This window comes from Megascapheus bottae, chromosome 1 (genome assembly GCF_031878675.1).
Source record: "Megascapheus bottae isolate mThoBot1 chromosome 1, mThoBot2.hap1, whole genome shotgun sequence".
NCBI classification, from domain to species: domain Eukaryota; kingdom Metazoa; phylum Chordata; class Mammalia; order Rodentia; family Geomyidae; genus Megascapheus; species Megascapheus bottae.
Window position 1 is genome coordinate 98721469 of NC_143509.1, and position 16707 is coordinate 98738175.

The 16707-nt window shown below is 45.6% G+C and overlaps 1 protein-coding gene across 2 annotated transcripts in view; it reads right to left on the reverse strand.

The window, feature by feature from the left end:
- Positions 1-545: 545 nt before the first annotated feature.
- Positions 546-16707, reverse strand: part of Rcan1 (regulator of calcineurin 1) — an 80857-nt gene continuing 64695 nt past the window's right edge. Inside the window, exons 1-4 of one of the 2 annotated variants that reach the window (XM_090349126.1) lie at positions 10164-10326; positions 6686-6859; positions 4778-4937; positions 546-2284 (exon numbers count right to left, since the gene is read on the reverse strand). In XM_090349126.1, coding sequence (XP_090205252.1) covers positions 2112-2284; positions 4778-4937; positions 6686-6859; positions 10164-10250 — 594 coding nt within the window. In that variant the 5' untranslated portion in view covers positions 10251-10326 and the 3' untranslated portion in view covers positions 546-2111. Of the gene's footprint in view, positions 2285-4777; positions 4938-6685; positions 6860-10163; positions 10327-16707 lie in introns of those variants that run through there. The other variant, XM_090349124.1, reaches the window with a different exon arrangement.

The window sequence follows — 16707 nt, forward strand, 5'->3', positions numbered from 1 at the left end:
GAGTTCCAGGAAAAAGGCAGGCTGAGTTTTAAACAGAAGTCTTACAGATCTTCCAAACACAACTAGCCTTTACAACTTAGCATCTCCAATGAACATCTTTAACAGGACACACACAGACAATGCTCAATCGCAATCCTTACTACGCGTCTGGAGATATAGAGCAGTGGTAGATCACTTGCCTAACACATGTGAGACTCAACATTCCATCTCAAGCACTGATGGCAAATACATACATACATACACACACATACATACATACACACATACATACATACACACATACATACATACACACATACATACATACTACTCAATTGATGGTGGTGAAGGTATGCAGAATTTTCAATACATCATCTACTTGTGAGTTTCAGTGTCATCAATTTTACCCTTTTACCATGTGCTGTATATGAGTGTGGCATACCCTGAACTATTGCACAGAATCAGAAGTTTTTAAGTTGAAACTGGTAAAGGAATGTGCTCTTGGAGACTGCAGAACTCCAAGGGTTCACAAATTAGGCTTAGAAATAAAATGAGGAATAGACAACTTTTCCATAAAGAGCATATTGTGCCGATTTATTATAGAATGCAGTTAAAAAAAATATCTTGAGGTTAGCCTCTCCAGTTTAAAAGCACTTAACTAGAAACACTGGAACAGCTGTGATGGCCTCTCCCTGACGGAGGTTTCTCCTACCAAGTACTGTAAACAGAGGTGTGAGAACATTCAATCGATTTCATGTTAGGAACAGTCAAACACTTCAATGCATACAGATCTGCTCCACGAAAGAAAACCATCTTCCGAATTCCCAAAGCATGCATTGTTAACTTGGCATTAGGTATTCTGAAATGACAAACTTTGTTATGGTATTGTAAGGCCAAAATATAATACCTATTTACCAGACATACACATTACAACTAGAAAAACATTACGAATGTTCAGCTAGTGCGACGGTTCCCGCAGGAATCCGTGGGTGGGGGAAGGCACTGCATCCTTCTTGTATCAACACACGTCTACGACTCACGTTACATGCTTTGAATTCAATCCTGTGACACGTGGCCACGGTGTTTGCTATCATAGACAATTCACAGGTAGGTAGGTTACTACATCATACAACTCTTCCACTGCCCTACAGTTCCAACCCAAGTGTGTAACACGTATGGATATACACGACCAGCTTTATTTACAAGTTTATCTTGAGGTTTCAGTGGGGGTGAAAACCCAACTCCCTCAACCAACAGTTCCCCAGGCGTTTGGCTATGATTCACATCCACAACCACTACATCAAACGAAACAAAACAATGGAAACCACTATCCGACCCCAAACACCAAAACTAACGTTTCTTGCCCATTAAAAGTTGGCAGTGAAACTGCTATTCTCTGAATTGTCCAAGCTAAACTCTACACAGCAATTTCAGGTCAACATTTTTTTTTTCAAAATCACAAGTTACATGACGTACCAGACAGGTGCCAGATGAATGCATTCCAGGCAGAATTTCACAAATGAGGGCTATGGCACAGAGTGGGGGGGACCTGGCGAGGGGACAGTTTCCCCGTGGGTATCTGGCCTCCCAGGGATGTAAAACGACAATGTAACTTTATATCGGAACAGAGGGGAGTCTTGAAAACCAATAGTATACATGCACAGATATGCAGACAGGAGGGGAGAAATGAAACGCTACAAATTTCCACATAGACTGGTTGTTTTCACAACCTTGCAGCACTGGGCGCTGGTGACACTGAGCGGTGTCTCTGCCTTCCAGTTGGGTTTGGACCCTGGACACTGGTTAGAAACAGAAAACTCCCTCTGGCCCTGCTGACGAACCTGGCCTTGGCAAACACAGAACCTACCAAAAAAGAACGAGTACAGAACACAATCATTATCAGTTTTCTCAAGACACTCCCAAAGTCCCTGTGTGATCACCACAAACTCAGTGAATGGCCCAGGTGCCACAGACATGGGCTGAGGTGCAGCATCTGAACAAGGAGACAAAGCCTCGATTCTCTTCCACAGTGGTCACAGCTGCCACCTCCAAAGTTGTGACTGGCCATTTGCACAGTAAAAGATGTCTCCGGTGAGTGTAATTCCACGCATGCTCTTCATCCGTGTGCCAGTTCAGCTTAAGTGGATAGGTGTGTACTCTGGCCTTCTGGTCTGGATAATTTTGGGCTTGGGTCTCTTCATTCTTTCCACCTCTTCCTCTTCCTCATTCTCTTGATCGCTCTCACACACGTGGACAACCACGCTGGGTGTGGTGTCCGTTGCTGCATGCAGTTCATACTTCTCTCCTAGGGGAAGAACATCACTGCCTGTTAGCAGGGACATCTTCCCGAAGCAAAGGGCTCTTGGGTACGAGGGTGAATGGAGCCCCCTGGGAAGGAGGGGTAGAGTCACCTGCTACCCAACTTCAATAAGAAGGAGAGACTCAGCCAGACCCATTTTGCATTTCTGTTTTCTTATTGGCTCATTCAAAATCAGAAAGAGACACATTCCCTGGGTACAGTGTCTTCACGGGCACACTGAGCCCAGAGCCCAGGCACGTGAAGAACAGAGGAATGTACTTTAACTTGAACTCAGGGCCTGGGTGCTCTCATTTGGCTGGCATTCTACTACATGAGCCACACTTCCAACTTCTAGCCTTTTGCTGCTGCAGTGGAGGTGAGAGTCTCACAGACCTTCCTGCCTGGGCTGGCTTAAATGTGACCTTCTCACCTCTGCCCCCCGGAGAGCCACTGGCGCTTGACAGCGCTTGTTTTATGTGGTGGACTTCTCTTGTCCACGCTCCATCTCTGGCTACCTCTCCCCAAGGCCGGGGGCGGGGGGAGTGACTGTTCCAGACAGGAACAAAAGGAACACACGTTGGAAACTGAAGTCCTACTTGGGCTTGCTTTGAACCACAATCCTCTCATTACAGCCTCCTGAGTAACTAGATTACAGGCAGGAGCTACCCGTGCCCGGCCTAGAATTGTGCTTAAAAAAACAGAGGAGGCCAGGGATGCTGCTCAGAGGCAGAATGCTCACTGACAACGCAAGCGCCGGGGTTCCATGTGCAGCCCTGACAAGAGGGAAAGAAAGGAGGTCCTTGCAGTGGCTGATTTCCAAAGGACAGGAGCAGCCAGGCAGGGCGCCCAGCCTCATGCACCACGCACGCTGCTCTAAACATGGAAAGCACTGTGTCAGGGAAGATGGCTGCCGCACCCCTACCCCACTCTAGAGGCAGGAGTGTTAATGTTATGGCACCTGGAAATAAATATGCCAGAGCCTCAGCTGGCTCAGAGCATTCAGATAAGAGAGGCTCCCAGGTCACTGGAAATGGCCTTTGGGAAGGCTCTGACCCAATTCTAGAAAGTTCAGGGCTCAGCACCTTGGTGAGAGTGGGGGTTTGCACCCAGGGCCTCGTGTTTGCTAGGGAGGTCCTCAACGCCCCCAGCCCTGTTTGTTCCTAGTATCTTTGAAGCCCAGATGGGACAGAAAATATTATTCAATTCAATGTTGTATAAATGGATCCCAAGTTGACCTCCCTGCGTCGTCTTCCATACAAAGTCCTTTCCCGAGCTTCAGCAGAGGTGAGGGGGACTCCCGAGTGTGCACTGTCACCCCAGTCCTGCCTGGCTCGCCAACAGTGTGTGCCGGCCCTGGCGGAGACCCTCCCGCCCCATCTCTAGCTCAGCCTTGCTCATGACGTCTCCAACAGCGTCCTGGAGGACCTACTTGTCAAACCGGCCACCTTTCACCTTGACCTTCATGCCAGGTTAGCACTAAGTAATGTGATTCTTGGTTGATAGCAAGCTGGGAATTTCTGCGTAGGGGATGTTTTTAGAAATGCAATCTTTTCAACTTGAAACTGCTGATGGTTCATGAAAATAAAACCCGTGGCCCAAAGGAACATGAGATCGTGGGGACAAGGAGAGATGAAGAGCTCACAGGCTCAGCACTTCCTCAGCTTGCTCTGTGGTAGGGAAGGAGGAGGCTGGAGCCTCCTCACCCCAAGATTCCTTCCCCCTTAGCCCTGTCACCAAACCCTAGCACACAGGACAGGAGACGCCAACATGTAAGGAACAGTTTTCAAAAATCCTGTGCAAGGACCATGCACTGCATGCGTGCTTCCTGCTGGGATGACCTTGTCCCTGACCACAGATCTCCCACGCGAGACCCACTGTAGACAACCGGGCCTGCGGTGCCGTTAGGTGAGGACAGTCACCTCACTCAAGTGCAATTTCTAAAAAAAGGGTCTGGTTTCTTTTTGCCAGTCCTGGGCTTGAGCTCAGGGCCTGAGCACTGTCCTTGGGCTTTCTCAAGGCTAGAGCTCTACCACTTGAGCCTCAGCACCACTTCCCGCTTTTTCTATGTGTGTGGTTCTGAGGACTCGAACCCTGATCTTCGCGTATGCTAGGCAAGCACTCCGCCACTAGGCCAAACTCCCGGTCCTTGTTTTCTCTTTCCAAAGTCCACTCACTCATCCCACTTGGGGAAGCAGAACCTGGGGCCTGGGCATCGACCACACAGGTAGGTCTGGCAGGGGAGGGGACGGGTCGAGGGAAACCAGCCAGAGTGGCAGAGGCACAGGACCCATGAACAGCTGCTCTTTCTTGCACAGCTTCTCAAGAGTGGTACACTCCTGGCACAGGCGTGGTGTGAGAGGATGGAAGTCATTCAGATCATATGGTACACCTGCACTGGATTATGCGAGGGCAGGGCAATGGAGATCCCTAGCTCTCCTCCTCGAGGCAGGCCTCCTGTCTGGGGACTATCTCCCACGCCCAGCCAAGGGCGCTGCTTACCTGGCCCCAGCTTGGAGATAGCATATAAAAGATCATAATTTATGACGGGGGTAGCATCTTCCACTTGCTTCCATCCAACTGGCGGAGAGGCAGGAGGAGAGATGAGAAACTGCTTGTCTGGATTGGGTGGCGCCAGATGTGAGCTTCCTATGTGTAAAGTCTAAGGAGAGAGAGCGACATTCATCACTGCACCTCGACGAGCCTGCAACAGGTCACAGCACCCCCCGGAAGCTTCTGGAAGGCAGGTATGCTGGATAGAACAATGGTCAGGCAGCAGGGCAGTGATTCTGAGGTGAATCAAATCAGTCAGTCAGAAGGTAAAGGGTGACTGCCCTCGCTGGCAGTGAGTGACAGATGATGCTAGTGTGAATGGAAAAAAATAAAGCCCTGTCCTTGAGGTCAGAGGTGATCTCAGCATCAATTTCCCCAGCTCCTTATGCCACAGAGGGAGGAGGGGCCCAGTGGCAAGATCACAGTGGCAAGATCACAGCAGGTACCAGGATTCAGGGTTCCTCTAGCACTTCCTTCCCTGCTTCCAGGGCTCCTGACAAAGGCCAATTTCTTCCTCAAGATTTCACAATAAGCTAGGAACTGGTGGCTTACATCTCTATCCTTAGCTACTCAGGCTGAGATCCCAGGATCAAAGCCAGCCTGGGCAAGAAAGTCAGTGAGATTCTTATCTCCAATCAACTATCAGAAAAGCCAGAAGTGGACTGTAGGGTAGAGTACTACCTTGAGCATAAAAGCTTAGAGACAGTGTCCAGGCCCCGAGTTTAAGCCCCAGGAAAGGCACCAAAAAAAAAAATGTTTCATAAGAAATATCCATCATTTAAATAATCAGAACAGGCCATGAAGGATGAAGGTAGTTAAGTCGTTATTTACATGAAACCTTACTTAGGGCAGAGAGGTACTTACAGAGTAAGTGCTCTTTTCTCCCCTCCTCTGTGGGGGTGGAGGGGATTGGGAGAGCTCCTTGATGGGATGGGCGTTACCTGGCCAGTAGTAGAAGCTCCTTTCCTCTTCCCAAATAACCAGCTAGCCCCTGTTACAAAGTCAACAGAACTTTGGGAGCTGCCAGACAGGTCACCGGTCACCTAACGTCCCCTGGGCAGTGACAGCAGAGCCACCCGCAGTCCCTTCCTTCTGTTCCATAGGTGTGTTTTTGGCTGGCACTTAATGAACAAGAAGGTTTTTAGTATCTACATCCTGTCTGGTTAGGCCATGTTCCCCAATCAGGCTAGATCTGGCAGGCCTGAGGGGACTTCTGGTCCTTCACTGCCTGAGTGTGCCGAGACTCTGGGAACACCGACACAAGCTGCAAACCACGGGGATCTGTTTGGTCCGAGGGCTCCTTAGCCGAACCCTCGAGCAGTTCCCACAGCCCAGATGTCCGAGTGCTGGAGCAGCCTCGAGACGGTGACGTGGGCTTCTTCCCATTCAACACTATTGCAAAGTCCAGGGTGATCTATCTCTGAGTTCACTTTTACGTTTATCTTGGTTTTTATTTACTTATTTATTTTTTTGGTGTTGGTAACTGGGGCTTACACACAGGGCCTCCTGCTCTAGCTTGGCTTCTTTTACTCAAGGATGTGACTCTACCACTTGAGTTGAACCTTCTTCATTCCTGGCTTTCTGGTGATTAGTTGGAGATAAGAGTCCTACAGACTTTTCAGCCAAGGCTGGCTTTGAACTGTGATCCTCATATCTTTCTGAGTAATTACCCTTGATGTTGTCTTAAAACAAGGGAGACACTGAGAATTCAGAGTATTATTTTCTTAAGAGTATGATGCTTTTGAGATAAAGGTTTTCTTTGGGTGGGGGAGGAGTGTGTGTGAATTTTAATCCATGTATACTGCTTTAAGAGGATATGAAGGAGAGGGCAAAGCAACAAACACATTTAGCACTTACCTGAGCAAAATATAACTTCATTTCCTTCCCCAGAAACTCGGTCTTGTGCAGCCGTAACCTGGCGTCTGCTGCAGATAAGGGATTGCTGAAGTTTATCCGGACGCGCTTGAAGCTCTTAAAATACTGAAAGGTGATATCCTTGTCATAGGTTCTGAAGAGGGATTCAAATTTAGCCTGGAAGGGAAGAAAAACAACAAAAGGAGTGAAACCTTAAGTGCACATGGCCCCTGCCCAACATACCACATTCCTCACTGAGGAAGCCAGCTATCAACTCTCACTTCTGAGGAGATACTACTCTATTTATTTTGGAACCCAGGGCCTCTCACACATGTTCTGCCACTGAGACACATAAGATTGCCCTTGCTCTCATTCAAGTGATGAAGAAGATACGATTTACTAAATCTGGTTCGTTTTATTTAATTCATGAAATCAGCAAAACAATTATGAACACTGAAATGTGTGTGTGTGTGTGTGTGTGTGTGTGTGTGTGTTGCTAAGAATGGAACCTAGAGCCTAGTAAATGCCAGGCACGTATCCTACCACTGGGATACACCTCAGGTTCCTAAATATTTCACATGCCCCCTCCTTTTTCTTTTTCTTTCTGTCAGTCATGGGACTTGGACTCAGGGTCTCGGTTCCTGGTGTTCCCGAGCTCGTTTGCTCAAAGCTAGTGTTCTACCACTTGAAGGCACAGCTCCATTTCCAGTGTTCTGGCGTCTCAGGGATTTGGACTTTCTTGCCGAGGCTGGTTTTGAACCATGATCCTCAGATCTCAGCCTGCTTAGTAGCTAGCCACTAGTGCCTGGTGAAAAATTCAAGAATACTTACATTCTTCAGGGAGGTTAATTTTTACCATGTAAAGTACTCATTATCCATCGACTGATGCTTCTACGCCTTCCCCAATCCTGATACTCAGTTCAGGGACACCAGATATGTGAAATGTTTCTTTTGGGGGGGCGCTGTCCCTCAGCTCTTCAGCTCAAGGGCTACCACTACCCTAACCCTGGGCCCGGGCATTGTCCCTGAGCTCTTTAGCTCAAGGCTACCTCCCTACCCTTGAGCTAAGCCCCACTTCTCATTTTCTAGAGGTTAATTGGAGGTAAGAGTCTCAGGTCCTTTTGTGCCTGGCTGGCTTTGAACCTTGATCCTCAGATCTCAGCCTCCTGAGTAGCGAGGATGACTGGCATGAGCCACCACTCCCCGCTACCAAATGTTTCTTTAGGTCTTCAAAAATCCTACTGTTAATTTGAAAGAAAAAGAAAACACCTTTTTTCTGAATGAATAATAAACTTTGGAAAAGTCTTGCATTTCTTAAAGGAAGCAGGTGTGCAAAGTTCCGGTTACTGCAGGATGTCGAGGGTTCAGGCCTGTAATCTTAGCTACTCAGAAGGCCGACATCTGAAGACTGTGGTTTGAAGCCAACCTGGGCAGGAAAGTGGGTGAGAGTGTTATCTCCAACTAACCCAGCAAGAAGCTGAAAATGGACCTGTAGCTCATTTAGCTCAAGTGATAAAAGAGTGCCAGCCTTGAGTACAAAAGCTAAGGGAAAGTAGAGTACAAGCCCAAATATGGCACAAAAAGAAAACCTAACCACTACTATTTTATCTGAATCTGTTCCTTTTTAACTACCTGCAAGAAACTGATTTCAAACTGAAGGCATTGCACTGAAACCCGCAGTGCATGCCGGCTCTCCCACAGGTGAAATGGGCTCTGCTGGTGTGGGAAGGGCTGGTGAGAAAGATGAGTGAAAGACCCAAGTTCTGGATGCCCCACTTAGCTCTAGGGCAGCCCATCAGCCTGGGACAGCTGGGGAGGCAGAGGCTTCAGGTGGACAATTAGTCTCCTTTCACCAGGAGGGAGTTAGGAGCACGGAACCTTTCTGCCTGTTCTCCTCAGCTCCTCTTTCTTTAGCTTTGGAACAGTTCTGTGACTTCCATGGGGGATTCTGCAAAGGCATGTGCCTGAGTACACGCACAGATGTGCCCTAGGTTTCCTCTGGCCGTCCAGTATTGGTCCCACCTATTGGGGTCAAGGGAAGTTTGTGATATAAGCATGTCTTTGTAAATCCAGAATTTCACATGACTTATCCCTAGGTCTGGAGTTATGATTCAGAATTGGGGAGAGATGACTTTGATGAGTATTTTTAGAATGTAAGTCAGGGTTCAGGTCCAGAGCAACAGAAAACAGACATTAGCACTAAGTCCAGGTCACTAGTATAGCTTTAAAAAAAGTATTTGTTCCAGTAGTTGATATCTAGGCATTACTATTTTTACATAGTATTTCCACACTTAATTAAAAGGTGTGGCATTGGTAGCTCCTCTCTATAATTCTAGGTACTTAAGAGGTTGAGAACTGGAAGAAAAAGGTGCACAGTCCAGAAAAAAAAAAAACCACAATAAAAACAGGTTAGAGGTGTGGCTCAACTGGTAGAATGCCTGCCATAGCAAGGAAGTCTAGAGAGGCCCTGAGTTCAAATCCTAGAACAGAACAGGCACACACACACACACACACACACACACACACACACACACACAGGAAAGTAATGTTTTTAAGCACATACGGTTAATATGAATTATGTTGACTATGTCATATATTTATGCATAAAATGAGCCCCCCCATAATTAAGGGCGAAAACATGTGCCAGCCACTCCCAAATACTGTACACAATACTGTACACAAAGTTAACAAAAGTTAACTTTGATTAAAAGAAAAAATCCTTCCCAAGATAGCTTTGAGTACAATGCATATAACACAAATAACATTCCCATACAAAACACATACACCATATCACTCCTATACGATACTATATAATCTTTCCTGCATGAAACATCAATAGACACATTATTCGCTTCTATATGATACTATATGTTCACTTTTGCATGAAACATCAATCAGGTACCTACGGATGAGAAATCATACATTTTAATCAAATGAAGACAAAAATATAATGATTAAAACTGCTAATTATATTAATTATTGCAATGAGAGCTGCTACCCAGGAGGCACATTTATCCTACACTTGAATTATCTAGTTTTATTATTTGCCAGCCAGAGAAATCTGGAAGCTAGAGGCGTTCCCTTGTAATTACTAGAAAATACACAACAAACTTGCGTTATTGACTTCCTAGGAGGAAATGAAACGATTCCAAACTCTGGCTGTAGATGGTTCCTTTGGCTGTCAGAATAGGCCTCGGGTGGAAGAGCTTTCATGCGACACATTCAGAATAAAAACATGATGCCCACATATTGCCCAACTCAGAAGGTGATGCAGGGACTGGACATTTCCAAATACTGAGATCTTCAAAAGTGAATTCTATAGACAACAGCTTCTGATTTTCACGGCTCAAAACACTTGGGACTGATTTCCCACACATTTCCCCAGCCCCCACCAAAGCCACTAGAGAGCATCTACCCCCCTGAGGATTAGCGTCATGCTTTCAAAACTTTCAACCATTCCATTCACATTCCGAAGTCTTACCCTGCTTTCACTTTCGCTGAAGATCTCACTGCTCGCCACACAGGCAATCAGGGAGCTAAAACTGTAGTTAAAGTTCCTAAAATGCATCTTGCTTTCTTACTAGGAAATCTCTAGAGACCCACGCAGTCAAACAAACCCCAAGCGGTGTTCCTTTCTGCCGGGTTCTTTCTCCAGCCCAGGCTTATAAACCAGCCAGTGCCAGCCCCTGGGGGCGGGAGAGAGGAGGATCGCAGCTCTCCAAGCGTCCTGTTTGGACAGCAAATTCCTGAGTCAAGTCCTGTGTGGCTGGTAGGCAGACAGGGACAAAGTGTAAGTTTCTACTGGAAAGAGGTGACGTCAACACCTTAGTCATTTTCCCTATGCTAATTACCTCTGGCGAGAGGATGGAAAAGGCAGCTGAGGTTTGCTTCGCAGCTGCTGTATCCGCCCCTCTTGCAGCATAGTTTCCACTGGTAGTAATTCCATTCAGTATTCAGACAACAGTCAGCTAACTCCTCAGCTGAACGCTGAATGGGGCGGGCCTGCTTAAGATGGAAAATGTTACGGAAGAAAAAGGCCCAAGGTCCTAAGCAGTAAACAGTAATTAGCCTCCAGGGAAGTTTCAAGGGTTTGGGAGACCTGGAAACTAAAGTCTTGTTGGTGAGTTGCTTATCCTTGCAATTTCCTGAAAACTTCAATCAGTGTTTCATCTTGGGGCACTGAAGAAAACATTTTGAAATCTGAATTGGCCAGTGAACTATTTTTTAAAGAAAACAAAAAAAAAAGGTGGCATTTGTTTTGAAATGTTTTGGGGTGTGTGTGTGTGTGTGTGTGTGTGTGTGTGTGTGTGTGTGTGTGTGTGTGTGTGTGTGTGTGTGTGTGTGTTTGTCCAACTGAACTTCACTGCATGGATGTGCCAATTCCCACTTGGATTCCACTATAGGACAACAGGAAGAGATCCTAAAGTAATTCCAGCATCTTCATGTAAGCGGGGAGCCAGCTTAAATGTGATACTTGGATGGCAAGCAAACACAGAAAATCATTTAGAGGGCTGAAAATATCTCAATGGTAAAACACTTGCCTAGCATATAGCACCATAAAATAAATAAGTAAATAAACAAATAAATTTATTTTTGAGGAGATTTTGGCCTCTGAAACTGAGAAAGGTATCCTGCTGAAAGACTCATGGACAAATTGTTCCTTCCTTCCTTCCTTCCTTTCCTTCCCTCTCCCTCTCCCTCTCCCCCCCCCCTCTCTCTCTCTCATCTCTGTCTCTCTCTGTCTCTCTCTTGCCTCTCTCTGTCTCTTTCTCTCTTTCTTTCTCTCTGTATGTGTGTCAATTCTGAGGCTTGAACTCAGGGCCTGGACACTGACTCTGAGCTTTTGTGCTCAAGGCTAGCATGCCACTACATGGAGCCACAGCTCCACCCCACTTTTTTGGTGGTTAATTAGAGATAAGAGCCCCATAGACTTTCTTGCCTGAGCTGGCTTCAACCCATAATTCTCAGCCTCCTGAGTAGTTAGGATGACAGGCCTGAGTCACCAGCACCTGGCTTTTTTTTTTCCTTTTAAAAATAGGAAATGAAGAAAACATGGAAAGAATGTCCAACGCAATGGACAAGCTTGTTCTGCTGGCTCTCCGGGTAAGCTGCCTCATCTGAATGATTTTGCAAAACTGACTCCAGGCCTCTGAGCATCCCATCATTTGACTTCTAAACAGTGTCAGTCTTGCATTCTTTGTCCTCCTGCATCTCTCCAACTTCATTATCACCTAGAAGCCCCCAAATGCATTCTGTAAGTCAGTGTCTGGCAGGAACAGCTCCTCTGCATCGGAAAATTTAAGGGAACCCTTGCATTCACATAAAATGTTTACTTCAAAGCATTATTAATGCCAGCCAATAATTAAATAGAATATATGCAATCAGGGGAAAATACAACGGCAAAGTAGGCATTTAGCCCTTCAAGAAAAGGAACAGCAAAGGCTTCTCGAATGGGTACAGAGTTGCTTAATTTCAATGCACTGTGTCTTCTGCCAACTGCTGAGTTATGTAAGAAACCAGTTATGTTGTCTGCTTTGCCAAATTACCACAACTCCCAACCTGAAAAGACCTAGCTGCATTGATTCTAAAAAGGTTTGGAACGCAGAACAGTAGTGTGCGCCACACAGCAGAGGACGCAGCCCTGCTGAATAATGGGCTAGGGAGAGGCTGGCAGGATACACACTCCATCCCTCCAGAGCCAGACCAGCCCCTTCCCTTTGGTACAACCATGGGCCTCTCCTTTCTGTCCTTCTGCCATTCTCCTTGACCGATAATCTGGAGAAGGAGAAGGAAAGGGAAGACTAGGAGAGATGGAGGAGGAAGTGATGGAGTTCATGACACAGAGCTCTAAATCTCCAGCATTTCTGTCCATCTGAGACAATTCTGGCTCACTGGACTCTACCATTGTCATTTCATTGTACGGATCGGGGGTGAGGAGAATGAGGAATGAAGTGTTTGAAGATCATCGAACTGTCTTTGTCTCGAATGACAGATCTGTCCCCCAAGCAAAAAATGTGTGCTTTGGTTACCTGCCTTTAAATTGGTAATTCCATTTGAATTAAATTTAGTGAATTTGAGCATTTCTATTTTTAGATTACAAACAGGGACTGACTAAAATGATGGCTGGTATTTTATAGAAAGGCTGGAACTGATCCCATCTAGGGGAAAAAATCATTGAGTCACAAAATAAATGTGCTAGAGATAGATTGGGACCAACAAAGAGGCTCAAGATCAGTGTGAGGCAGTTTTCTTGGGATATGAGTGGGGTGGGGAGTAGCGGATTTACCTTTTTCCCTCTTTTGAGCCAGTCCTGGAGCTTGTACTCAGGACCTTGGCTCTGTCCTTGAGCTTCTTTGCCCAAGATGGGCATTCTACCCTACCACTTGAGACACAGATCCACTTAGGACCTTTTTGCAGTTAATTAGAAATAAGACTTTTTTGGTCCAGGCTAGCTATAAACCTTGATCCTCAGATCTTAGCCTCTTGAGCAGCTAGGGTGACAGGCCTGAGTCAGGGCAGTCAAGGGCTATTGGCCTTCTTGAGATGTCACGCTGTTCAGCCTGGTTCCTTTGTGGCACATGACACCCAGGCTGGCAGAGGGGCAGAGCATTGGGCTTTCCAGGACCTGGCCCCTTACCAGTTTGCTCTATGCCTGTCTGCTCATCTAATAGTTTTATTTGGGTGTCTGTTCTCTGCTTTGGCTTTGCACACAGTGTCTCATAATAAGAGTTCATCCTAAGTATTTAAAAAGTACACTTTTCTACTTACATATTCCTTGTAATATAGGAGGACTTTCTTTTTTGTGCCAATGCTAGGGCTTTGACTCAAGGCCTGTGAACTGTCCCTAAGCTTTTTTTTTTTTGCATAAGGCTAGCACACTGCCATTTGAACCACACCTCCATTTCTAGATTCTTCACACTTAGGTCGAGAAAAAAAATCTCATAGACTTTTGTTATTCAGGTTAGCTTTGGACCAGGATCTTCAGATCTCAGTCTTCAAAGTAGTCAGAACTGCAGATATGAGGCACTGCACCCAGCTGAGACAGGACATTCTTAGTTCCTGCTTGCTAGCTGTATATGAGTGTTAGGGGGTTGGGGTGCCCACAGCAACAGCTGATTAGGACTCCTGAAAAGTAAAACCGAAATCAGTAACTCCCAAAACAGTAAAACAGAAACCAGAGGCTAAAAAAGAAATGAAAAGCTCAATCAACCCACTTTTCCATGTTTTGCATTTCTTCCATTTAACCATAAAACTCACAAATGAAGCTCTTTAACCTGCATTTGCCTCCGCTGGCTCCACTCAGTTACAGTCTATTTTCATTAATAGTTTCTATTTTAGGTGAGGAAAAAAATCAAGGTTTATGAGGAATTCCATCCTTCCCATTACAGAATTCCTGAGGCACAGCTAGGATGACCTTTGCGATCCCCTGCGAAGCCCAAGGAGCTGACAATTGTGCCAGAAACACACCAACTGAAAAACCTGAAAAAAGGAACTGAGCAGAGCAGGAAACCGAATTTCACTTGCGTGTGCAAACTGAGGCCAAGAAGGAAGAATTGACAAGAGTCTTTGTGGAGGAAGATGGTAGCACACAGAACAGTTATAGGTGCACTTATCTTAAAGACTTTCATTAGCACCTTTAGCCTGAGACTACACACACACACACACACACACACACACACACACACACACACACACACACACACACACAAGTTTGCTGTTGTTTCCCCTCTGCATTTTCATCCAGGGCAGAGCACTGATTCTCAGCCCTAGGGATAAAAAGTGCAGGGGCTCCCTCTTTTACTCATTTTTACCATGCCCCTGAGATGGGCTCTTCTGCATTTCCCTGGCATCATACTTGTTCTTACTTGGCAAACTTACAAGGTGCAGGGAGAACTTTGTGAGAATGCAAAACTCATCCTGTGGTTCCCTGACAATTCAGACAGAGACTTCGGAGGTTAGTGACCTCCTATCCCATGCAGGTTAAGAACCAGAATTTACCAACACCTCAAAGAGCCATGGCCACTGGTGGTACACATCACGTGAAACTTCCTGTTTATGGGCCTCATGGCACTCAAGGGGGTACGTACATGTCTGCACCCCTAGTGTGCTGTCCTCTAGAGCACGGCTATACATTGGATGATGCTTGAGACAATTCTTTTGAGCCCCCCCCTTTTTTGCCAGTTCTTGGGCTTGAACGTAGGGCCTGAGCACTGTCCTTGGACTTTCTCAAGGCTAGAGCTCTATCACTTGAGCCTCAGCAGCCGCTCTGGCTATTTCTATGTATGTGGTATTGAGGAATTGAACCCAAGTCTTTGTGCATGCTAGGCAAGCACTCTACCATGCGGCCCCTTCTTCTGGGTCTTTAGCAGAACCACAACCCTCTGCAGGCCAGAAGACCATAATCAACTTAACAGCTGCTCACGTTGTCTTTTTCCCAGTGTCTATTTTTAACGTCTATTTGTTAAGGTATCCAGTGTAAAAAGTTTGAATAGAATTTACAAATAAAGTGCTTGGTTGACAGAGGCACTTAAAAATAAGGTTCATGATAAAAGATACTTGGAGACAAACTTTTGTCTAAGTAGCTATATGATTAAATTGTGTGTTTTCTTTAGTATTGTTCATGATGAATAATGTTTATAGGGATTCTAGTTTTGGTCCATTTTAAAAGGAAGTCAGGGAATGGGTTTGGAGAAAACCAATCCTGAACTTAGAAATGTATTGATCTTAGTGTTGCATTATCACTGGCGAACTCTGCTTGGCCACAGCGAAAAGACAAAGTCCCAGAAGAAATGAAAGAAGAGTAACCTCCTCTTTCTAGTGGCATTCAGTGGTTCTAGCCAAAGGTCCTGGAGGAAAAAGCAAGGTGATGGTTCTCCAACCACAGGAAAACTCAAATAGGAATACTAAATGAAATAATGAAGTTGTCTTACAGGAAAGTAAAGGATAATATAAAACATAACCTGTAGAAAGTCAGAAGATGAGATATTAATAATAAAATTTCAGCCTGGCACATTTCTGATATTTTGGAGGAACAAAAGGAGAAGTCTGAAGTATCATTTGGTACTTTGTATGGATTAGTTCAAAAGAAAGTACGAGTAATTCACACTTGGAGGGTAACTCAGAAGTTTTAAGAATGGCTTACTATTGGTAGTGTAGTACATGACAGATGGCATGGTGCTCTGAGCTCACATTAGAAGTGAAAATGATAAACATTCCAGCAGTATGGCATGCATGACTTGTTAGAGCTTATAGTGGATGTAAAGAGAAGAGAAAGGGCTGGCTCATGCCTGTAATTATAGCTACTCAAGAAGATCATGGTTTAAACATATGAAGATCATAGTTCAAAGCCAGCCCAAGCAGGAAAATTCATGAGACTATCTCCAGTTAACCACTAAACAGCCAGAAGTGGCTCTGTTACACAAGTGGTACCATCCAAGTCTTCAGTGAAAAAGCTAAGGGGCAATGCCCAGGCCTTGAATTCAAGCTTCAGGCACACATGAATAAACTAACAAACAAACAAATTAATGAACGGGAGGAAGGAAGGAAGGAAGGAAGGAGGGAGGGAGGGAGGGAGGGAGGGAGGGAGGGAAAGAAAGACTGAGAAAAAAGGAAGGAAAGAGGAAGAAAGAACTAAAGAAGGAAGAGAGAGGAAGGAAGGAAGGAAAAGAAAAGGAGACAGACATAGACATACAGACAGAGAGACAGAGAACGAAGAAGAAAGAAAAAAGCCAGGTGCCTGTGGCGCATGTCTATAATCCTAGCAACTCAGGAGGCTGAGTTCTGAGGATTGTGGTTTGAAGTCAGCCCAGGCAGGAAAAAGTCCGTAAGACTCATCTCCAATTAACCACCAGAAAACTGGAAGTGATACTCAGGCTCACAGTGGTACAGTGCTACTACCCACACCCTGAGCTTAAGCCCCATGACTGCCCAAAAGACAAAAACAAAAAAAGGAAGAAAGAAGGAAGGAAGGAAGGAAGGAAGGAAGGAAGAAAAAAGGGAGAAAATCACCAATCTAAAGCATGTGT